General features: G+C 44.1%; 1 protein-coding gene across 1 annotated transcript in view; it reads right to left on the bottom strand.

Moving 5' to 3' along the window:
- Nucleotides 1–25,629, bottom strand: part of EGFLAM (EGF like, fibronectin type III and laminin G domains) — a 354,680-nt gene that overhangs the window by 48,110 nt on the left and 280,941 nt on the right. The window contains exons 12-16 of the mRNA XM_063961208.1: nucleotides 22,902–23,046; nucleotides 22,147–22,336; nucleotides 21,921–22,046; nucleotides 5,626–5,869; nucleotides 3,024–3,135 (exon numbers count right to left, since the gene is read on the bottom strand). Coding sequence (XP_063817278.1) covers nucleotides 3,024–3,135; nucleotides 5,626–5,869; nucleotides 21,921–22,046; nucleotides 22,147–22,336; nucleotides 22,902–23,046 — 817 coding nt within the window. The remainder of the gene's footprint in view (nucleotides 1–3,023; nucleotides 3,136–5,625; nucleotides 5,870–21,920; nucleotides 22,047–22,146; nucleotides 22,337–22,901; nucleotides 23,047–25,629) is intronic.

Raw genomic sequence — 25,629 nt, 5'->3', positions numbered from 1 at the left:
CTCTAGCTGTATCACATGATTCTTTGGCCCAATTTATGTCCGGGTAATTAGAATCCCAAATGATTAGTACCTATCCCACTCTTGTAGCTTTCTCGATTTGCATCAAAAGTTGCGCTTCCTCAGTTACACTAATATCAGGCGGTTTATAGTATGTCCCTATTAAAAGCTTTTTTGTACATTTTCTTCCTATAGAAATTTCAACCCATAATGTCTCCACAGTATCTCTACTTCCCTCATAAATACCCTCCTTTAAATATGGTTTTAGAAATGGTTTGACATAAAGACATTTACACCTTATCATACATGTCCTTCATCATGTACATCTCCTCATACATGTCCCACATCATTACACCTTAGTATACATGTCCCACATAATTTAATCCCTTAAAATACATGATAAATCACGTCTTTATTGGCCATACAATATTTTACTACCGTATATACTCGAGTATAAGCCAACTTTTTCAGCACTTTTTTTGTGTGCTGAAAAAGCCCCTTCGGCTTATACTCGAGTCAGTATTTAGGAGGGACACGGAGGGCACAGCGCGCGGCTCTCCTGTGTCCCTCCTGCGTCTCCGGCGGCAGCGGCGTGTGTGTTTTAAAGGAAGTGCCCATTCGTGAGCTCTGATTGGCTCACGAACCGGCACTTCCTTTAACACACACACGCCGCTGCCGCCAGAGATGCAGGAGGGACACAGGAGAGCCGCGCGCTGTGCCCTCCGTGTCCCTCCTTCAGAAGACAGCGCGGGAGCAATGGAGGGTAAGTAACTGGCACTGTGGGGCATATCTGGCAGCATGAGGGCATATCTGGCACAGTGGGGCATATCTGGCACATCTGACACTGTGGGGCATATCTGGCAGCTTGAGGGCATATCTGGCACATCTGGCACTATGAGGCATATCTGGCACTGTGGGGCATATCTGGCAGCATGAGGGCATATCTGGCACTATGAGGCATATCTGGCACTGTGGGGCATATCTGGCACATCTGGCACTGTGGGGGCATATCTGGCAGCATGAGGGCATATCTGGCACTGTAGGGCATATCTGGCAGCATGAGGGCATATCTGGCACTGTGGGGGCATATCTGGCAGTATGAGGGCATTTCTGGCAGTATGAGGGCATATCTGGCACATCTGGCACTGTGGGGGCATATCTGGCAGTATGAGGGCATATCTGGCACTGTGGGGGCATATCTGGCACTATGAGGGCATATCTGGCACTATGAGGGCTGTGTACGGCTAGAGCTGCATTTCCCACCCTAGGCTTATACTCGAGTCAATAAGTTTTCCCAGGTTTTTGTGGTAAAATTAGGTGCCTCGGCTTATATTCGGGTCGACTTATACTCGAGTATATACGGTATTTAAAACCTGTACATGATGATTCCTTGGTAGGCAAAGTGTCACAACATCATTACATTCAAATAAGTATTGTCCCTACTTTCACGTCGTTTGAAGCTGCAAGCTACAATCTGTGTTAACTCCAAATGAAATCCGCAGTATCTGAAGGTGGATTTATAATTGAAAACCAAAATCTCATTACTGCAACTGTTTAACCACTTAACCGACTATTTCCCCCCCCAAAAAAACGCTCATAAATTGTTGGGGTTTTTTATGAGTGAATTAGGTGAAGAACATGAATTTTAACCCTATCCAAAATGATTTTAGTTAAAAAAAAAATTAAAAACATTTTGGGGGATTTTTTTTTCACAATAATTCCCCCCCCCAACATCAGAACTTTGATTGGGAACATCGCCACCATCGGTAACATCACGACCATCGTGACTTTAGTTTTTAGAGCCCGGTCAGCTGCCAGGTACACAGGGGGTGCTTGGGGCCGATGATTTACACTTACCAGAGGCTGCTATTGTCTGCAGCCGCTGGGGGTAAGGGGTCCTGACGTTCTGACCGATCAGCAATGATCGGCAGCACGGCAACACTGTGGGGAGGGTGCAGGGAGGCAGAGGGTCCTTCCGGTCCCTCTGAAAGCAGCAGTGGAGGCAAGTTTATCTTTTCCTGCCACTGCTGACACTGTTTATTTGATTGGTCGCAACCTGTGCAACCAGGTCAGATAAAGCACTTGCAGGCATGGTCGCATCTGATGCGACCGTGCCAGGCAATTGGTTAATCCGCATTTAGCTATTTTCGTCCAACTCGGGCTAATTGAATCACCCCCTGGAAGTGATTTAGGAGTTCTGTAACCATAACTTTTATACAGGTTATGGAAATCAATCAGAGATGAAAAATGATCCAAAATCATTAACAATATGGCGTTCCACTTTATAATACACCAGTTCTCTTAATAAATGTTAGTAATGCTTGTGTGTAGTATAAGGATAAGATGGATCATAATGTACCCTGGACAATCCAGGAGTATGCTGCAGAGATGGCTAAGCAGAAGATGCAATGCTGCACTGGGGTCTAAAAGCCACGACATGCAACACTGGGGGTCATTCCGAGTTGTTCGCTCGTTGCCGATTTTTGCAACGGAGCGATTAAGGCAAAAATGCGCACGCGCATGGTACGCAGTGCGCATGCGCTAAGTATTTTAGCACAAAACTTAGTAGATTTACTCACGTCCGAACTAATAATTTTCATCGTTGAAGTGATCAGAGTGTGATTGACAGGAAGTGGGTATTTCTGGGCGGAAACTGACCGTTTTCTGGGAGTGTGTGGAAAAACGCAGGCGTGCCAAGATAAAACGCGGGAGTGTCTGGAGAAACGGGGGAGTGGCTGGCCGAACGCAGGGCGTGTTTGTGACGTCAAACCAGGAACGAAACGGGCTGAGCTGATCGCAGTGTAGGAGTAGGTCTGGAGCTACTCAAAAACTGCTAAGTATTATTTATTCGCAATTCTGCTAATCTTTCGTTCGCTATTCTGCTAAGCTAAGATACACTCCCAGAGGGCGGCGGCCTAGCGTGTGCAATGCTGCTAAAATCTGCTAGCAAGAGAACAACTCGGAATGACCCCCATTATCAGTTGAAAAAAGCACTTTTTGGTAAGAATGAGAATGTCAATGCAAACCTCAGACATCCCTTCAACTTGTTTCTGGTTATTCACTTGTAAAATGCCATTTTTTGCCGTCCGAGAGACTCGTAACTCATGCCACTGGCCGAGGCTCACTGGTTTCTCGCTTCTGATACCAAAACAAAAAATATATATATTTTTAGTTTTACTGGAAATAATGGTGAGCTTCTACACTGTAATAAAAATGGGTTCATAAGAAAACTGCAATCATTTCTGAATATCACATATACAGTACATGAAATGGTGAACTAGTACTTAAACAGAGTATTTATAATCTATACAATTCTTGATTATGTTATTTTTCAGGTTAGAACAGAGGTTTTTAAACTTCATCCCATGATCTGATAGTGTAATACCAACAAACAAGTTTTACTTTTATTTTGTATAGCCCCTCAAATTCCATGTGTTAAATTGTATGCAATGTTTAGTCACAGACATAATTAACCTCTATGTAAAATGACGTTATTTCTTGCATGTATATGTGTAGGCTGGTTCTACGTTGGTTGAGCTACAACCAAGTAATAATTAATCAGCAACAGTGAAACTATTGCCCCCGCAGGGAAGTTCGTGTGCACCAGGGACTGGAGTTGAGGCCGGAACACTGATGTGAATAGTTCTACCCAAGTCAAGCTCATGCTTTGTGAAGCCCCATTTGGGGGCTATGGGGTCTGACAATGCACTGTTACACCCCTGCAGCAAACAGATGTATGGAGTAGGAATGACATTCTTGCAATGATTAGTGGCAGAGTTTATTTATTTTTTATTTATTAACAGTTTCTTATAAAGCATATTCTGTTGCGCTTTACAATTAGAACAACAGTAATAGAACAAAACTGGGTAAAAGCAGACAGACAGAGGTAGGAAGGCCCTGCTCACGAGCTTACAATCTATAGGGAAATAGGCATTGATACACAAGGATAGATGCTACCTATTGCATAATGGTTCTGCCAGATTGCTAGGTTCTTAATGGGTTGTATGATGATACCCCGCAATGTTGGCCAAGGGTCATGAGGGTGTGAGAGTAAAGAAAGATAAAATATGTGAGGTTATGTGGACTGTACAGAGAGGATGTAATTAGATTGGGAAGCACTGAAGGTTATGTGGGTGGGTCTGGAATTTGATAGGCTTGTCTGAAGAGGTGAGTTTTCAGGGAACATTTAAAGGTTTGGAGACTAGAGGCGAGTCTTACTGTGCGTGGGAGGGCATTCCACAGAGTGGGTGAAGCCCGGATAAAGTCCTGTAATTTTGAGTGTGAACAAGTAATGCGTGTGGATGAGAGACGCAGATCTTGTGCAGAGCGGAGTGGTCGGGTAGGGAGATATTTTGAGATGAGTGAAGAGATGTATGTTGGTGCAGTTTGGTTAATAGCCTTGTATGTAAGTAAAAGTATTTTGGGCAGTACGGATGGTGTAATGGTTAGCATTACTGCCTCACAGCACTGAGGTCATGGGTTCGATTCCCACCATGGCTCTAACTGTGCGGAGTTTGTATATTCTCCCCGTACTTGCGTGGGTTTCCTCCGGGTACTCCGGTTTCCTCCCACAATCCAAAAATATACAGGTAGGTTAATTGGCTTCCAACAAAATTAACCCTAGTGTGTACATGTGATAGGGAATATAGATTGTAAGCTCCACTGGGGCAGGGACTGAAATGAATGGACAAATATTCTCTGTAAAGCGCTGCGGAATATGTGTGTGCTATATAAGTAACTGGTAATAATAATAATAATAATAATAATAATTAATACGGTAGAATACCGGTAACCAATGGAGGGACTGACAGAGCGGATCTGCAGATGATGAACGTCTAGCGAGGAAGATTAGCCTTGCAGCTGCATTCAAAATGGATTGTAGTGGTGAGATCCTATGTTTGGGAAGACCAGTCAGGAGACTATTACAATAATCAGTGCGGGAGATAATGAGAGCGTGGATTAGAGTTTTTGCTGTGTCGTGTGTAAGATATGGTCGTATTTTGGATATGTTTCTTAGATGTATGTAACATGATCTTGAGACAGATTGAATGTGGGGAACAAAGGAAGTTCAGAATCAAGAATGCCACCTAGGCAGCGAGCTTGTAGGGTAGGGATGATTGCGGAGTTATCAACAGTGATAGAGATATCAGGTTGGTAATTACTATTGGCCGGTGGAAATATAATTAATTCTGTTTTTGAAATACTAAGTTTGAGGTGGCGAGATGTCATCCAATATGAAATGTCAGAAAGTCCATGACCATCCATGTAGGCATCTCAAGGTAACAACTTCATAGGAAGCAGGAAACTAGCACATAATCAATGGACTGTACTGTAAACCCCGCTTACAGGTTTCCACAGCAAAAAAGGACACAATTAACCATCACATAAACCATCGGAAGCGCACGAGGGTTGCAACCATCACAAATCTGGCATCGCATGGAAAAACCACTACCATCAAATCTGGACCATTGATGGAAAACATTGGTTTCCAATGGTCATCCTTAGGGTGGATGTAAAGATTCCGGTACAAGGTCTACATTGTTCTTCTTATGTAACTTATATACCCATTCCATAAAACATACAAATTGAAATTTTTGAATATAATAATAATTCACGGCTTGCCCTTACCTTATCACTGCTGTTCCTGACCCGCAGTCAAACCTGAAAACCACATAGCCGCTAACCATGTTGATAGAGATGAAATCTTTGCTGTCGGTGTCGTAGCTGTAGAGAATGACCCCGTCATCTGCATCCGGACGGAATGTCATATCAAACTCCATGAAGGAGAGGTAATGATGTGGCTCAAACGGCCATCTGGTCACCGCGTAGGAGCGCGCAGTCTCATTAAACTGCGGAATGGCCAGGATGAAAGCTTGAACGCAGAGGAACAGACTTCAGTATTTCAAAAACAAACAGCGGTAAAACTGTGTAATGTTAATGTTCTTCAAACTTGAAATAAATTATACTGTAAGTGAGATTTGGGGATATATACAATACATGTTTTTTAGACTACGAATTGGTATTTTTCGGTCACACATTTATCTCCAAATAGTAATAAAAATAGAAAAAAAACACACTAATATATAGCTTAGTAAGTAATTATCTGACTTGGTCAGTACTTGGTTAAAGCATCTCTAGAGCTATTATAGGCGGTATGTTCTCTTTGTTTATCTTTTAGTCCTTATTAACTATTGCTCGTATGAAAGTTTCAGCTTGTAATTATAAGATTTGTGAAAACATTTGCATTGAATAATTTTTCTAATATGAATGATTTAGCAAATTTTTTTAGAACATCTGATGTTGATTTGACATGTCCTTTGTGATTTGAATCCAGTTTCTTGGTACATACTGGCGTTATTAACGCCGGTATGTACCCAATAAGTGGCAGGATGTATCGCATCCATATTCCTGTCCTGTGACAGAGACTCACAAATTTTGTGAACTCCTTCTTGGCCCCCAAAAGAGGAGACACCCTCCCACTTTCCTCACACTTCCCTGTGAAATGAGCTGGGCAAGGTGGTTTGATGACACAAATCTCATTACCACCTTCTCTGTAGTCGCTATTGGGATCTCCCGGAGGAGATATAAAAAAAAATAAAACAATGCATCCCACAGAGCAAAGAATAAACAAAAAGAGAGTACAGTCAGTTACGGTATGGGCCGATACTTGCAATAGTTCATGGAAATTGGTCAGAAAAGAACAACTCAAGAACATTCTACAAATAACTTAAAAATAGTTGGAAGGGAAACGGGCAAATGTTCCAAGTGGGTGAAAATGAGGGAGAATCTCCGCTTTTTATCCTCCCACTCCAAACACACACATCATCTATTTAATTAAATCAAGAAAGGTAAACATTTTAATTCTCTTGGGGAACCACTTAATAAGTGTTAATAGAAATGGATGGAAAAAAATACTTCAAATAGTTTATGTGAAGAACCAGAAAGGTCATGTCCACCCTGGAAAGAAATCTGGATTCTGGTATCACCAAACTTGGTCATCAGTATCTGCTGATCATTGTTGTTCTATGATTGGAATGTTCTTCTCAAAAAGCAGAAGGGAAACTCCAGAACGAGTATCAGTAGCTGGGGAATTCAAGGGATTTTTTTTTTTTTTAAAGGAATGCTGTGTTTTTAGAGCCAAATTACTTACACAATCCAAAACATTGCAGAGCCACACTAGTGCCAACGCCCAGGGTGCAAGACCGCGGGGAAGGCAAGAATGCTGCACTGGCAGCACCCATCTCAAGCTTGTGGGCTGCCTGGAGGGGCAAGAGGTTGCCAAAGCAGCCTGAAATTAGAGAGTGCCTGACTAAATGGTCACATATGGACAGGCTTGGACCGGCCCACTGGGGTACAGGGGAAATCACCGGTGGGCCCCACTGCCCGGGGGCCCACCTCCTGCTCTAAGGATCAGGTTCCAGTATTAAAGTATACATTATAAATATGTTACCTTATACTGGATTATGGTGTATTTCTACAGTGCATTTCTGTAATTAATCTGGCACATTATCATGCATGCAGCAGCTTAATTTACTGTATATATATATATATATATATATATATATATATAAAGGGGCCCAGGCGTTGCACTCTCTAATGGTTAGTCTAACCAATGAGATGGCAGGCCACACCCCCTCTGCAGACTGGCCACACCCCTAACATTGGCCCCTACCACTGCATTCCCCCGGTGGGCCCTACATACCCCAGTCCGACACTGCATATGGAAGCATTGCTTTACTAAATAGGCCGATACATGCAGAGTTGGATTGATCATTATTTAGAATTTTCCTCATTTTTCAAAACAATAGTACAAATTGCATCCACAGGTTATCCCACTTATTATATCGTGGAATCCCCCGTGCATGCGATCGGGCGCCAGCAAGTGCCGAAAGAAGGGAGATTCTTAACTAGAACACCAATAGGCACTGCTGCTCCTAGTTGTACGGATAATTGCGTTCCTTACCTAATTTACCAGAAAAAACACTTTGCAAGGAAAAAACCCCTGCAAAAAACCAGGAGCGCTGTGTCTATCAGTTACCAAACACAATTTATATATCACACTATACACTGAATTCTTAAAATTTAAAACACTTTCTTGTTTTTATTTTTATCATAAACATGTAACAAATGCTGCAGCATATATTAAAAAATATCAATAAAATGAATATCACATATTCCATACAATTCAATTCCCCAATACTCAATATTTCAAATAAGCATTAATTCATCGGGAATGTCCAATCCCACATATATATATATTTTTCTCGCTGGATTTTGTGGGTTCTATTAGCTTAATCCTCACGTATATGGCTGCTTCCAAAATTTGTGTAATTTATGTATCTAGAGGCTTGATCATTAAATATGACAATAAAGTCCCGAACTACTCAGAGTGCTGAGTTTATATGTGTGCACACATTTTTCTTGAAGAAGAGAAATTAAAATATAAAATTAATAATTTTCACATATTGTTGAAATCATTTCACCTCCAAAGTATTAAAGTGCTTAATATTGATCATCAGGCTCCCTCTATTGATAGTATACCTATATTTACAGGTAGAGTGGATTTCTTTCAAGTGTCCTGATGTATTGTCACAGTGTTTAGGCTCCTTCTGCTGGTATCAGCCCGTATTGCATACACACTGGACGGATCCTATCCACAGCACAATACCGGTCAAGCAGGTGATCGTCTCTCACACGGTCCCTGGAAACGTGTTTCTCCGCCTTAACACACCCTCAGCGGCTTCCTCAGTCCATATGACCGTGTTGTAAATGCTCCGTTTATATAGCACTCCAATTTTCAAATTCCCGTGCGGTTTTGCGCATGCGCACTGACTCGTGCGTTTCAAGCCTCATTCTGGATTCCTCCCTTTTATCTCCTGCCGCGGCCATTTTAACATCATGACCAAGCCTTGTTTCCATACTCCAATCACAGCCTCTTTTATCCGTCCCTGCGGCCATCTTTGTCCACCTTCACTAAACATATTTCTCGGATCTCAGACGTGATTCTAATAGCCATATTTGTCTACTATCGGCAGCCATATTTATACACCCTCGACGGACATACGCATATTTGACTATAAGGGAATCCCCCATATCCATACTCCCAAACAAATAAATGGTGGATGAATGCAGCACCACTCATACATAAGTGTGCAGCACCATATACCATACTATAGCATTCACATCCAGAATTATTTCATATATTAAAAATATTTCATTTCATATACCTAATAAGAAAAAACATATTAAATAAGAAAAAAAAAAATATATATATATACACATCTATATATATATAAATAAATAAATGTATACACATACCCATACGTGCGCATGATGAAATCTGCACATGCAAATACAAGCCCATATAACTCTACACATATATAATTAATTAATTGATTGATTAAACATTACAGTACATTATTTATATCTCCAATCTTTCGGCTACACAAGGAACAGTTCATAAATCCTTCACAGTACTTCACCATATTGTCAGTCCTCAAAAATTGTTTAACTCTACTGTATCATTTAGACCATATGGAATCAGGGTCTTAAAACTAAAAATCCAGAACGCCTCTTTCCTACACAATCGTCTAAACCTATCTCCCCCCCTATTTGTCTCTGCTACTTGTTGGATGGCAGTGATCCTGATATTTTAAATTTTTCCTTTTTCACACTCTAGGATATGGCGGTACAGATAGGTATTCCCCAACTTCTTCCCTATATTCCGTTTATGCTCCATGAACCTAACGTGGAGTGTCCTACTCGTACGCCCCACGTTTTGCAACCCACAACCACACTGTAGTATATAGACTACAAACGTAGACTTACAATTCAAGAAACATTTAATCCTATATACCTCCCCAGATACCGAGGAGACAGCTTGTAGGGTTTTTCTACTATTCGTATGAGCACACGTGGCACATCCCATCCGTCCACACCTATGAAATCCTACTGGAAGTGTAGGTAACCAAGTCTGGATCATCCTCCACCCTTCCTTTCATTTTCTATCCTTTTTCCCTCTTTTATCAAAAAAACTCAGTGCCAATGTAGTTTTTAAATTATCTGATCTCCTAAAGATGACCTGTTCACTCAATCTTACACTAGTATTCAGGGTTTCATCTAATTTTAAAATGGAGGAGTTCTGTTTAATTATTTTCCTAATTTCATACGCACTTGTATTGTATTTAGTTACAAACCTCAAAGTCCTGTCTTCCCCTATTTCCTTTCTCTTTTTGTCTCTCGACCGGGTATTGTCTAATAGATTATCTCGTTCAATGTCCTCCACTTCTCTCACAAGAATTCAGTGTATAGTGTGATATATAAATTGTGTTTGGTAACTGATAGACACAGCGATCCTGTTTTTTTGCAGGGGTTTTTCGCTTGCAAAGTGATTTTTCAAAACATACTACTTATTCACTGATCAATAAATTATTAACTAACTCTTTATAGCACAAAGATATTGGGATTGCCTTTGTTTCAACTTGCATTTAAGGGTGCTGACCAATTATATTGGCACAAAGTGGTTCAATGATGATTCCACATCATATCCAAGTGTGGGTTCCTCATAACCCTGGACAATACATTTTTAGATTCTATTTTGGCTTGATTGTGCATAGCTGGGGGCTTGCTAGACTAAAGGTGGGTACACACTTAGCGGTATAGTGAACTATATCGCTCATTTTCCCCATCCTGAGCGATATAGTTTACTATATTGCCCAGTGTGTATGCCGCCAAGCTATGTGCGGCCCCGCGGGTCGATAACGACCCTCGGTCTCGGCTGTGTATTCAGCTTAAATTGGACTCATCGTTCAAAGCTGCATGCTGCGGCCGGCCGTGGCATGACGTCACTGTGCGATATCATAGTGACATCACACAGTGTGTATGCCTGCCCTTGGGTGGCCCGGCTCAGGAGGGGAAACACTAGGTGATGTCGCTCACTGAGCACATTGCCTATTGAGTGTTAGAATGTTGTTTTCCGGAACGACATACCAGCGATCATACAGAGTGTACCCATGAATTGCACGCTTTGGGTGGTATGCAACCCAATGCATGTTAATGAAGGACGGAACAGTAATCGTTGCATCCTACATGCCATCGTTCTGATGTGTACCGAGGATACGATATGTTGGCCTGTTGGCTGGCATATCGGCAGGGTACATATAGTTCTAATGTGTAGCCGGCCTTAGATGCAATGGGTGACTAGTAAAGTATTACCTTATATGGTTTAGCAGTAGATAGTTAGACATTCCAAAAGAATAAGCATTTACAGAAGAAAATAATTATGGGTTTAATCTAGAAAGAGGGGCTGTAGCATCTGATGGTGTATCTCAGACATTGGGGGAAATGCAAATGTTTGAAAAGTCGGTTGAGTGTCTGTTTTTTCCTGTCTGTTAGATAGGAAAAAACAAACACCCAACCGACTTTTCAAACACTTGAATTTCCCCCAATGTGTCTTGGGGATATAAGATAGTACTGACTGATCATGGGGGTAATTCCAAGTTGATCGCAGCAGGAAATTTTTTAGCAGTTGGGCAAAACCATGTGCACTGCAGGTGGGGCAGATGTAACATGGGCAGAAAGAGTTAGATTTGGGTGGGGTAGTTTGTTTCTGTGCAGGGTAAATACTGGCTGCTTTATTTTTACACTGCAATTTAGATTGCAGATTGAACTCACCACACCCAAATCTCTCTCTCTCTGCACATGTTACATCTGCCTCCCCTGCAGTGCACATGGTTTTGCCCAACTGCTAAAAAATTTCCTGCTGCGATCAACTTGGAATTACCCCCCATGTGCAAGGGATAAGAATGGTCCATACTATATGGTACTATGCAGTGACTGGTGCATCTTTATATGGATTAACATCCGGTAGCCAACACCCAGTTTAGGGTATATAACGCAAGATTAAAAAAAAAAAAAAAAAAGAGGCTCAGTCTGTCCCAGGGCCAAGAAAATGGTACCTGCTGTATACAGGGCTGATCTGAGCAAATGATGGGACTCCTCGGAATTGAACTAGGGGGGGGTCATTCTGAGTTGATCGCACATAGCAACTTTTTGCTGCTAGTGCGACCAACTAGACGCCGCCTATGGGGGGGTGGATTTCTGCATAGCTGGGCTGTGAACGCTTGTGCAATCCTGCTATGCAAAAAAAGTTTCCTGTAAAAGAAGACCAGGGTAAGAGTTACTTACCCCGTGCGATCGTTCCAGCGATGCAGGTCCCGGAATTGACGTCAGACATCCGCCCTCCAAACGCCTGGACACGCCTGCATTCGCCGAACCACTCCCGGAAAACGGTCAGTTGACTCCCCAGTACGCCTTCCTCTTGTCAATCTTCTTGCGGTCGCCGCTGTGACCGCTTTTGTAGTTAGCGGCGTCGCTGCCGCAATGACGCGCCTGCACAATGCGGCCGCCGTGTATGCACAGAACCGACCCGTTCACACCGCTGCGACAAACAGCAGCGTGCGAACGGGTCGGAATGACCCTCTACATCTAATGTTTAGAAGATGATGCATCTGTATTTCGTGATAACACAGACAAAGGTTGAGTATTACTCTTGTTTGTTTGTTTGTTATTTGTTTGTTCAGTCAATTGGTTTCCCTCTTGTCAAACTTTGATCAGAGGAATGAAAAAACCCACACGATACAATTGTTCTGTAGGAACAACAACAGGTCTAAAAGTGACACGGTTTTAGATGTTTTTTTAATCAATTTTAAAGAAATCCAAAACCAAAACATTTCAGGGTGGTTTTACCGAATCCAAACCAAAACCTAAACAGATATAACATAAAGATAAAATAAAAACTAAACTAAAAAAAGTTACTCAAAATGCGTATGGAATGGGTTTACGCTGGCAATTGACATCAACTACAGATGTGTACTCATATAGCTAGCGTCTTTATGCCATACGGGCGCAAAACGCCTGGTGCGACGCAGAGCGAACATTGCACTATACGTAGCATTTTAGCTGCTTTGTAGCTACACGCAAAGCTGCTCGGGTAGCAGGTGATTTACTGACGGACACAATACCGATGGTCATAATACCAACAGCCATTGACAGACAGTCAAAACACTGTCACGGTCAAAATACCAACACAGGGGGTCATTCCGAGTTGATCGCTAGCTGAAAAGGTTTGCTGCGCAGCGATGATGCAAAAAAATAAGAATTTACTTACCGATAATTCTATTTCTCGTAGTCCGTAGTGGATGCTGGGAACTCCGTAAGGACCATGGGGAATAGCGGCTCCGCAGGAGACAGGGCACATCTAAAGAAAGCTTTAGGATCACCTGGTGTGCACTGGCTCCTCCCCCTATGACCCTCCTCCAAGCCTCAGTTAGGATACTGTGCCCGGACGAGCGTACACAATAAGGAAGGATTTTGAATCCCGGGTAAGACTCTTACCAGCCACACCAATCACACTGTACAACTTGTGATCTGAACCCAGTTAACAGCATGATAATAGAGAAGCCTCTCGAAAAGATGGCTCACTACAACAATAACCCGAATTTTTTGGTAACAATAATTATGTACCAGTATTGCAGACAATCCGCACTTGGGATGGGCGCCCAGCATCCACTACGGACTACGAGAAATAGAATTATCGGTAAGTAAATTCTTATTTTCTCTGACGTCCTAGTGGATGCTGGGAACTCCGTAAGGACCATGGGGATTATACCAAAGCTCCCAAACGGGCGGGAGAGTGCGGATGACTCTGCAGCCCCCAATGAGAGAACTCCCGGTCCTCCTCAGCCAGGGTATCAAATTTGTAGAATTTTACAAACGTATTTGCTCCTGACCAAGTAACTGCTCGGCAAAGTTGTAAAGCCGAGACCCCTCGGGCAGCTGCCCAAGATGAGCCCACCTTCCTTGTGGAGTGGGCATTTACAGATTTTTGGCTGTGGCAGGCCTGCCACAGAATGTGCAAGCTGAATTGTACTACAAATCTAACGAGCAATAGTCTGCTTAGAAGCAGGAGCACCCAGCTAGTTGGGTGCATAGAGGATAAACAGCGAGTCAGATTTCCTGACTCCAGCCGTCCTGGAAACATATATTTTCCGGGTCCTGACAACGTCTAGCAACTTGGAGTCCTCCAAGTCCCTAGTAGCCGCAGGCACCACAATAGGTTTGGTTCAGGTGAGACGCTGAAACCACCTTAGGGAGAAACTGAGGACGAGTCCTCAAATTCCGCCCTGTCCGAATGGAAAATCAGATAAGGGCTTTTACAGGATAAAGCCACCAATTCTGACACGCGCCTGGCCCAGGCCAGAGCCAACAGCATGACCACTTTTTCTGTGAGATATTTTAACTCCACAGATTTAAGTGTGTCAAACCAATGTGACTTTTGGAACCCAAAAACCACCTGGAGATCCCAAAAGTGCCACTAAAGGCACAAAAGGAGGCTGTATATGCAGTACCCCTTTAACAAATGTCTGAACTTCAGGGACTGAAGCTAGTTCTTTTTTGGAAGAAAATTGACAGAGCCGAAATTTGAACCTTAATGGACCCCAATTTCAGGCCCATAGATACTCCTGTTTGCAGGAAATGTAGGAATCGACCCAGTTGAATTTCCTCCGTCGAGCCTTACTGGCCTCGCACCACGCAACATATTTTCGCCAAATGCGGTGATAATGTTTTGCGGTTACATCCTTCCTGGCTTTGATCAGGATAGGGATGACTTCATCCGGAATGCCTTTTTCCTTCAGGATCCGACGTTCAACCGCCATGCCGTCAACGCAGCCACGGTAAGTCTTGGAACAGACAAGGTCCTTGCTGGAGCAGGTCCCTTCTTAGAGGTAGAGGCTACGGATCCTCCGTGAGCATCTCTTGAAGTTCCGGTTACCAATTCCTTCTTGGCCAATCCGGAGCCACTAATATAGTGCTTACTCCTCTCCATCTTATCAATCTCAGTACCTTGGGTATGAGAGGCAGAGGAGGGAACCCATACACTGATTGGTACACCCACGGTGTTACCAGAGCATCTACAGCTATTGCCTGAGGGTCCCTTGACGTGGCGCAATACCTGTCGAGTTTTTCCCAACAGTTTATAATCATGTGGAAGACTTCTGGGTGAAGTCCTTACTCCCCCGGGTGGAGGTCGTGCTGAGGAAAACTGCTTCCCAGTTGTCCACTCCCGGAATGAAAACTGCTGACAGTGCTATCACATGGTTTTTCGCCCCGCGAAGAATCCTTGCAGCTTCTGCCATTGCCCTCCTGCTTCTTGTGGCACCCTGTCTGTTTACGTGGGTGACTGCCGTAATGTTGTCCGACTGGATCAACACCGGCTGACCTTGAAGCAGAGGTCTTGCTAAGCTTAGCGCATTGTAAATGGCCCTTAGCTTCAGGACATTTATGTGAAGTGATGTCTCCAGGCTTGACCATAAGCCCTGGATATTCCTTCCCTGTGTGACTGCTCCCCAGCCTCGCAGGCTGGCATCCGTGGCCACCAGGACCCAGTCCCGCATGCCGAATCTGCGGCCCTCTAGAAGATGAGCACTCTGCAACCACCACAGGAGGGATACCCTTGTCCCTGGTGACAGGGTTATCCGCTGAAGCATCTGAAGATGCGACCCGGACCATTTGTCCAGTAGGTTCCACTGGAAAGTCTTGCGTGGAATCTGCCGAATGGGATTGCTTCGTAGGAAGCCACCATTTTTTACCCAGAACCCTTGTGCATTGATGCACTGAGACTTGGTTCGGTTTTAGGAGGTTCCTGACTAGCTCGGATAACTCCCTGGCTTTCTCCTCCGGGAGAAATACCTTCTTTCTGGACTGTGTCCAGGATCATCCCTAGGAACAGAAGACAAGTCGTCGGAACCAGCTGCGATTTTGGAATATTGAGAATCCAATCGTGCTGCCGCAACACTACCTGAGGTAGTGCTACACCGATCTCCAACTGTTCCCTGGATCTCACCCTTATCAGGGAATCGTCCAAGTAAAGGATAACTAAAATTCCCTTCCTTCGAAGGAATATCATCATTACGGTCATTACTTCAATAAAGACCCGGGGTGCCGTGGACCATCCCTACGGCAGCGTCTGAACTGATAGTGACAGTTCTGTACCATAACCTGAGATACCCTTGGTGAGAAGGGTAAATTTTGACATGAAGGTAAGCATCCTTGATGTCCCGAGACATCATGTAGTCCCCTTCTTCCAGGTTTGCAATCACTGCTCTGAGTGACTCAATTTTGAATTTGAACCTCTGTATGTAAGTGTTCAAAAATTTTAGATTTTAGATTTTAAAATCGGTCTCACCGAGCCGTCTGGCTTCGGTACCACAATAGTGTGGAATAATACCCCGTTCCCTGTTGCAGGAGGGGTACCTTAATTATCACCTGCTGGGAATACAGCTTGTGAATGGTTTCCAAAACTGCCTCCCTGTCAGCGGGAGACGTCGGTAAAACAGACTTTTGGAAACGGCGAGGGGAATACGTCTCGAATTCCAATTTGTACCCCTGAAATATTACCTGAAGGATCCAGGGGTCTACTTGCGAGTGAGCCCACTGCGCACTGAAATTCATTGAGAACGGGCCCCCACCGTGCCTGAACTTGTAAAGCCCTAGCGTCATACTGAGAGCTTGGCAGAGGCGGAAAAGGGTTTCTGTTCCTGGGAACTGGCTGATCTCTGCAGCCATTTTCCTCTCCCTCTGTCACGAGCAGAAAAGAGGAACCCTTTTGTCCGCTTGCCAACCAGGACTGCGCCTGATAATACGGCGTCTTATTTTGAGAGGCTACCTTTTTTAAGGCAATACTTCCAAATGCCGTTTGGAATCCGCATCACCTGACCACTTTACTGGTATAATTGGATAACGCACTTATACTTGATGCCAGTCGGCAAATATTCCGCTGTGCATCATGCATATATAGAAATGCATCTTTTAATTGCTCTATAGGCAATAATATACTGTCCTTATCTAGGATATCAAATTTCCAGTCAGGGAATCCGACCACGCCAACCCAGCACTGCACATCCAGGCTGAAGCGATTGCTGGTCGCAGTATAACACCAGTATGTGTGTAAATACATTTTAGGATACCCTCCTGCTTTCTATCAGCAGGATCCCTAAGGGCGGCCATCTCCAGAGAGGGTAGAGCCCTTGTTCTTACAAGCGTGTGAGCGCCTTATCCCCCTTAGGGGGTGTTTCCCAACGCACCCTAACCTCTGGCGGGAAAAGGTATACTGCCAATAACCTTTTAGAAATTATCAATTGTTATCGGGGGGAAACCCACGCATCATCACACACCTCATTTTATTTCTCAGATTCAGGAAAACTACAGGAAGTTTTTCCTCACCAAACATAATACCCCTTTTTTTTGGTGGTATTTATATTATCAGAAGAGTGTAAACTTTTTCCATTGCCTCAATCATGCAATGTGTGGCCCTATTGGAAATCACGGTTGTCTCTTCACCGTCGACACAGGAGTCAGTATCCGTGTCGGCGTCTGTATCTGAGGTAACGGGCGCTTTAGAGCCCCTGTATGAGACGTCTGGACATGCACAAGCTGAGTAGCCGGCTGTCTCATGTCAACCACTGTCTTTTATACAAAGCTGACACTGTCACGCAATTTCAACAGTACATCCACTCAGGTGTCGACCCCCCAGGGGGTGACAACACTATTACAGACACTCTACTCCGTCTCCTCATCATTTTTCTCCTCATACATGTCGACACAAACGTACCGACACACAGCACACACACAGGGAATGCTCTGATAGAGGACAGGACCCCACTAGCCCTTTGGGGAGACAGAGGGAGAGTTTGCCAGCACACACCAGAGCGCTATATATATATATACAGGGATAACCTTATATAAGTGTTTTTCCCTTTATAGCTGCTGTATTGTTTATACTGCGCCTAATTTGTGCCCCCCTCTCTTTTTTAACCCCTTTCTGTAGTGTAGTGACTGCAGGGGAGAGCCAGGGAGCTTCCCTCCAACTGAGCTGTGAGGGAAAATGGCGCCAGTGTGCTGAGGAGATAGGCTCCGCCCCTTTCTCGGCGTCCTTATCATCCGTTTTCTTGTACATAGCCAGAATCAAGCACCTAATTCCCTCAGATGATATGCCAAAAGTCATACATGCATTTGTATCATCTCGATTAGACTACTGTAATGCCCTCTACCTTGGTCTACCAGCAAAAGAATTGCAACGCTTACAGCTGGTGCAAAACACAGCTGCCAGGCTGTTAACCAACCAGCCCCGTTCCAGCCACATAACACCCATCCTCTACTCCCTTCACTGGCTGCCTGTAAGATGGCGAATCCTCTTCAAGATTGGCTTACTGAGTTTCAAAGCATTACATGACCAAGGCCCAAGGTACCTGAAACAGCTTCTGATCCCATACTGCCCCACTCGATTACTGCGATCTGTAGATGAAGGACTTTTAGCAGTACCTAGAATCTACCGTAATTCATCTGGGGGTCGAGCTTTTAGTCATGCGGCTCCGACTCTATGGAACTCACTTCCCAGCACAGTGCGAGAGGCCCCAACTATAGAATCCTTCAAAAGTAGACTCAAGACTTTCCTGTTTACTCAAGCATTTCCATAGTGTCTCTTTTAGTATCTTCATGCTTCTGTATTTTATGAAAAATGTACTTCATTATTTTTCTGTACTATATTATGCTGTGTATCTGTTAAGCGCCTTGAGTCCTATTGGAGAAAGAGCGCTATATAAATAAAATTATTATTATTATTATTATTATTATGTTTTGGCAGGGGTTAAATGCATCCATATAGCCCAGGAGTTATATGTGATGCATTTATTTTAGCCATAAAAGGTTTTCTATCGATTTATTGCGTCTCAGGGCGCTGCCCCCCCAGCGCCCTGCACCCTCAGTGACCGGAGTGTGAAGTGTGCTGAGAGCAATGGCGCACAGCTGCGGTGCTGTGCGCCTACCTTTATCTGAAGACAGGAAAGTCTTCTGCCGCCGATTTTTCCGGACCTCTTCGCTCTTCTGGCTCTGTAAGGGGGCCGGCGGCGCGGCTCCGGTGACCCATCCAGGCTGAACCTGTGATCGTCCCTCTGGAGCTAATGTCCAGTAGCCTAAGAAGCCCAATCCACTCTGCACGCAGGTGAGTTCGCTTCTTCTCCCCTTAGTCCCTCGATGCAGTGAGCCTGTTGCCAGCAGGTCTCACTGAAAATAATAAACCTAAACTAAAACTTTCACAAAGAGCTCAGGAGAGCCCCTAGTGTGCACCCTTCTCGTCGGGCACAGAAAATCTAACTGAGGCTTGGAGGAGGGTCATAGGGGGAGGAGCCAGTGCACACCAGGTGATCCTAAAGCTTTCTTTAGATGTGCCCTGTCTCCTGCGGAGCCGCTATTCCCCATGGTCCTTACGGAGTTCCCAGCATCCACTAGGACGTCAGAGAAAAAGCACTTCTGCGCATGCGTGTGCGGCGCAATGCGCACGCGTGACGTACTTTCACAACGGCCGATGTAGTTTCACACAAGGTCTAGCGAAGCTTTTCAGTCGCACTGCTGGCCGCAGAGTGATTGACAGGAAGAGGGCGTTTCTGGGTGTAAACTGACCGTTTTCAGGGAGTGATCGAAAAAACGCAGTTGTGCCAAGAAAAACGCAGGTGTAGCTGGGCGAACGCAGGGCGTGTTTGTGACGTCAAAACAGGAACTGAACAGTCTGAAGTGATCGCAAGCGCTGAGTAGGTCTGGAGCTACTCTGAAACTACACAATTTTTTTTCGTAGTCGCTCTGCGATCCTTTCGTTCGCACTTCTTAGCGTTTGCACGGCTGCTAAAAACAGCTAGCGAGCGATTAACTCGGAATGACCCCATAGTCAGAATATCGCCATTTACATAGAAACATACAATTTGACGGCAGATAAGAACCACTTGGCCCATCTAGTCTGCCCTTTTTTTTTTATCCTTTAGGTAATCTCAACCCTTTTTGAACCTTAATTCTTTGTAAGGATATTCATATGCCTATCCCAAGCATGTTTAAATTGCTCTACAGTCTTAGCCTCTACCACCTCTGATGGGAGACTATTCCACTTATCCACTACCCTTTCTGTGAAGTAATTTTTCCTTAAATTTCCCCTGAACCTCCCCCCCTCCAGTCTCAGTGTATGTCCTCGAGTTCTAATACTTCTCTTCCTTTGAAGAATGTTTCCCTCCTGAACTTTGTTAAGACCCTTGATATATTTGAAAGTTTCTATCATGTCTCCCCTTTCCCTTCTCTCCTCCAAACTATACATGTTAAGATCTTTTAGCCTTTCCGTTTCCGGGTACGTTTTGTGATGTAGGCCATGCACCATTTTAGTTGCCCTTCTTTGTACACTCTCTACTGTATTTATATCCTTCTGGAGATATGGTCTCCAGAACTGGACACAGTATTCCAGATGGGGCCGCACCAATGACCTATACAGTGGCATTATCACTTCTTTTTTCCTGCTACTGATTCCTCTCCCTATGCAACCAAGTATCTGACTAGCCTTTCTCATTGCTTTGTTGCATTGCTTTCCTGCATTCAAGTCACTTGAAATAGTGACTCCTAAATCCCTTTCCTCCTCAGTAGTTTCCATTATAGTACCCTTGATACTATATTTAGCCTTTGGGTTTTTGAGACCCAAGTGCACGATTTTGCATTTTTTAGCATTAAACTGTAGTTGCCACTTTCTTGACCATTTCTCAAGCCTAGCTAGGTCATCAATCATTTGTTTTACCCCTCCTGGTGTGTCTACCCTGTTGCATATCTTTGTATCATCTGCAAAAAGGCATACCTTCCCTTCAATACCATCTGCAATGTCACCAACAAAGATATTAAAGAGAACTGGAAGTGCAGACATGCATTTTGAAGGAATTTTTGCCCAAAATCAGACTTGTTCATACTTTACCATCCCAGTGGACCAGGAGGGAGAATATAATAGTGTGCCGATCGCAGTGAGGCACCGTACCCGAAGCATGGCGAGTGCGATGAGCCATGCGAGGGGACGCACTACACTTAGACAGTGTCCATGTCGACCTATGTCGACATTGTCATAACACCCCCCCCAGAAAAACTCACGTCGGTGTTTTGACATGTCGGCATTTAAAATGTCGACATTTTGAACATGTTGGCATAAAGAATGTCTGTATTTTGACCATGTCGGTATTTTGACTGTAGGTCAATGGCTGTCGGTATTGTGTCCGTCGGTAAATCATACTGAACCCAGCTGCTCACAGTGTACCAGAGACGTTTGTCACAAACAAATTAGTACAACCCATGTACAAAGTTGCAGATCCAGCATAACGGAACATGGCGGGAGGAACAGCTGCGGTCGCTCTTATCGGAACCTATTTTTTATTTGATTAGTGACTCAGTCGCACACAGATGTCCGAGTACTGCAAGCACCAGAGGTCAGCGTACGCTAGTAATGTAGGTTTGACGCTTCCTATGGTTTTCATCAATGCAAATAAGATGCATCTTTTGAAAAACAGACTCACAAGGACCCAATAGCAATGGTTTGTTTGGATGCGCTGTCCAGCCCGGACACAAGCGCAGACTGAAAACTACACCCGCTTGCGTCCCTTGCCATAACAGCATCCACCCTGAGTCAGGCCCTCTGGCTGGGTTAGAAAACAATCTTATGGAGAGAATAGGATATTGTAATTGTAAAAAAAATTTTTTTCCAAACCTAGCAGCAATAATAATACACTTAGGGGGACATTTACTAAGCAGTGATAAGAGCGGAGAAGTGAGCCAGTGAAGTTGCCCATGGCAACCAATCAGCACTGAAGTAACATCTATAATTTGCATACTATAAAATGAGAAAGATTGGTTGATGGGGCAACTTCTCCACTGGCTCACTTCTCCGCTCTTATCACTGCTTAGTAAATGTCACCCTAAGAGGAACTTTAAAGCAATAATGAGGAGAGATAAAAATCTGGATTAAAATGTCTGGATATGATAAAGTAAGGAAAGTGTTGGTAAATCTGTCTTACCTTCCTCACAGTGTCTCCCCTGATAGCCCACAGGGCAGAGACACATGTAGGAATCAGCTGACCTAGACGTACAGGTCCCCCCATTTACACAGACCGCCCCATCACAGACCCCAATGCTGCAGTCACCTGTGTGTTGGGAAACACAGTTATTTTAGTGCAGGGAGATCAGACATTTTATTGTTCTGAATTTATTTTTTAAAAACGCTAAAATAAAAAAAATATTTACCAACATCCGCTCCGCTCAGAGCCTTCCCCAGCGGCCATTGTCTCATGTCAATATTCCTCCCGTTCAGAGACAGGGACTGGACGCAGCCTTTGAATCCTCGGTTGGTCCCTGCTGATTTCACAAGCCAATAAGCACTGGGTGCACCGCCCAGATAGAAGGGAGTCCGGAACGTGATCTTACTGTACTGCCCCTGGTAGGGTGAAACACAGGCAATTACCCTCTGAAATGGTTTTCCTGATACATTTCCTTTGTCAAATTTGTATCACGTACATTCTAGTATTGGGGCTGATTCATGCTGTAATTTGCGGGAGTCAGAGGGGCTAGGGGCATGGCTAGCAACTTACAGAGCGCTGGGCATGCCCCACAGTGATGTAATCGTGAGGTGTGGCTCGAGACTGTGGCCTGTGGCATTCACGCAAAGCCACGGCCCCTTCTGCCAAAGCCACGCCTCGGTTCGTCATTAAGAATGTTGGCAGGTGTAACTTTTGCATGTAGCCACCAAATGTTAGACAACTTTATTTTTGCACTGCAAGTTAGATTTCAGTTTGAACACACCCCATCCAAATTTAAATTCCTCTGCACGTTACATTTGCCCCACCCACAGTGCAACATGGCTATTCCACGGACACCCCTAAAGCGGACCCCGCATGCAGCTATGCTAATTATGCTTTCTTCATGGGCTGGCCACACTTGCCGTAAAATCCAGCAGTATCCAAACAGCCTTTACCTCCCCTGTATAGTTTTGTGTGTCTTACCGGTGATTGGCCAGATACAGCGGTACCATTATCAATCGTGATCCACCCATTTAGGCCTTCTCTGTATAGACTGACAATGTGCCAAGTACCCGGTCTGATTTTACGGTCACTTGTAATGACTGCAGTGCCGGTCCCACAATTATAACTGGAAAAAGAAAATAACAGATGTGTACAGAATTGGTGGAAATGTATAAATAGGACCTTAACGTGGCTTCTAAATGTGATCTCCCAGCTGATGTGAACAGAGCTACACATGAATGATGACCATTTCATTATTTTAGGTTCTTTAATAGTAGGGGATAATTATTACAGAGGGAGAGAAAGGTAATGACTACAGAGGAAGAGGAGGATAATAGGGGGAGAGGAGGATAATGATTACAGAGGGAGAGAGGGAAAATGATTACAGAGGGAGAGGAGGATAATGATTACAGAGGAAGAGGAGGATAATAGGGGGAGAGGAGGATAATGATTAGAGAGGGAGAGAGGGATAATGATTACAGAGGGAGGGGAGGAGGATGTTTACAGAGGAAGTGGAGGATAATGATTACAGAGGGAGAGAAAGGTAATGACTACAGAGGAAGAGGAGGATAATAGGGGGAGAGGAGGATAATGATTACAGAGGGAGAGAAAGGTAATGACTACAGAGGAAGAGGAGGATAATAGGGGGAGAGGAGGATAATTATTACAGAGGGAGAGAGGGAAAATGATTACAGAGGGAGAGAGGGAAAATAATTACAGAGGGAGAGGAGGATAATGATTACAGAGGGAGAGAGGGAAAATGATTACAGAGGGAGAGGAGGATAATGATTACAGAGGGAGAGGAGGATAATGATTACAGAGGGAGAGAAAGGTAATGACTACAGAGGAAGAGGAGAATAATGATTAGAGAGGGAGAGATGGCTAATGATTACAGAGGGAGAGGAGGATGATTTTTACAGAGGGAGAGGAGGATAATGATTACAGAGGGAGAGGAGGATACTAGGGGGAAAGGAGGATAAATGATTACAGAGGGAGAGGAGGATAATGATTAGAGAGGGAGAAGAGGATGATGATTACAGAGGGAGAGGAGGATAAATGATTACAGAGGGAGAGGAGGATAATGATTACAGAGGGAGAGGAGGATAAATGATTACAGAGGGAGAAGAGGATAATGATTACAGAGGGAGAGGAGGATAATGATTACAGAGGGAGAGAAAGATAATGATTACAGAAGGAGAGGAGGGTAATGATTACAGAGGGAGAGGAGGGTAATGATTACAGAGGGAGAAGAGGATAATGATTACAGAGGGAGAGGAGGATAATGATTACAGAGGGAGAGGAGGATAATGATTACAGAGGAAGAGGAGGATAATGATTACAGAGGAAGAGGAGGATGCTAGGGGGAAAGGAGGATAAATGATTACAGAGGGAGAGGAGGCTAATGATTGCGGAGGGAGAAGATGATGTTTACAGAGGAAGAGGAGGATAATGATTACAGAGGGAGTGGAGGATAATGATTACAGAGGGAGAGGAGGATAATGATTACAGAGGGAAAAGAGGATGATGTTTACAGAGGAAGAGGAGGATGCTAGGGGGAAAGGAGGATAAATGATTACAGAGGGAGAGGAGGATAATGATTACAGAGGGAGAGGAGGATAATGATTACAGAGGGAGAGGAGGATAATGATTACAGAGGGAGAGAGAGATAATGATTACAGAGGGAGAGGAGGATAATGATTACAGAGGGAGAGAGAGATAATGATTACAGAGGGAGAGGAGGATAAATGATTACAGAGGGAGAGGAGGATGATGTTTACAGAGGGAGAAGAGGATGATGTTTACAGAGGAAGAGGAGGATACTAGGGGGAGAGGAAGATAATGATTACAGAGGGAGAGGAGGATAATGATTACAGAGGGAGAGGAGGATAATGATTACAGAGGGTGAGAGGGATAATGATTACAGAGGGAGAGGAGGATGATGTTTACAGAGGCAGAGGAGGATAATGATTACAGAGGGAGAGGAGGAGGATGTTTACAGAGGGAGAGGAGGATAATGATTACAGAGGGAGAAGAGGATAATGATTACAGAGGGAAAGGAGGATAAATGATTACAGAGGAAGAGGAGGATAATGATTACAGAGGAAGAGGAGGATAATGATTACAGAGGGAGAGGAGGATAATGATTACAGAGGAAGAAGAGGATAATGATTACAGAGGGAAAGGAGGATAAATGATTACAGAGGGAGAGGAGGATAATGATTACAGAGGAAGAGAAGGATAAATGATTACAGAGGGAGAGGAGGATGATGATTATAGAGGGAGAAGAGGATGATGTTTACAGAGGAAGAGAAGGATGCTAGGGGGAAAGGAGGATAAATGATTACAGAGGGAGAGGAGGATAATGATTACAGAGGGAGAGGAGGATAAATGATTACAGAGGGAGAGGAGGATAATGATTACAGAGGGAGAGGAAGATAATGATTACAGAGGGAGAGGAGGATAAATGATTACAGAGGAAGAGGAGGATAAATGATTACAGAGGGAGAGGAGGATAAATGATTACACAGGGAGAGGAGAATAATGTTTACAGAGGGAGAGGAGGATAATGATTACAGAGGGAGAGGAGGATAAATGATTACAGAGGGAGAGGAGGATAATGATTACAGAGGGAGAGGAGGATAATGATTACAGAGGGAGAGGAGGATAATGTTTACAGAGGGAGAGGAGGATAATGATTACAGAGGGAGAG

Source organism: Pseudophryne corroboree, chromosome 1 (assembly GCF_028390025.1).
Source record: "Pseudophryne corroboree isolate aPseCor3 chromosome 1, aPseCor3.hap2, whole genome shotgun sequence".
Taxonomy (NCBI): domain Eukaryota; kingdom Metazoa; phylum Chordata; class Amphibia; order Anura; family Myobatrachidae; genus Pseudophryne; species Pseudophryne corroboree.
Note: the sequence above shows the minus strand (reverse complement) of the source record. Positions and strands in the feature narration are given on the sequence as shown.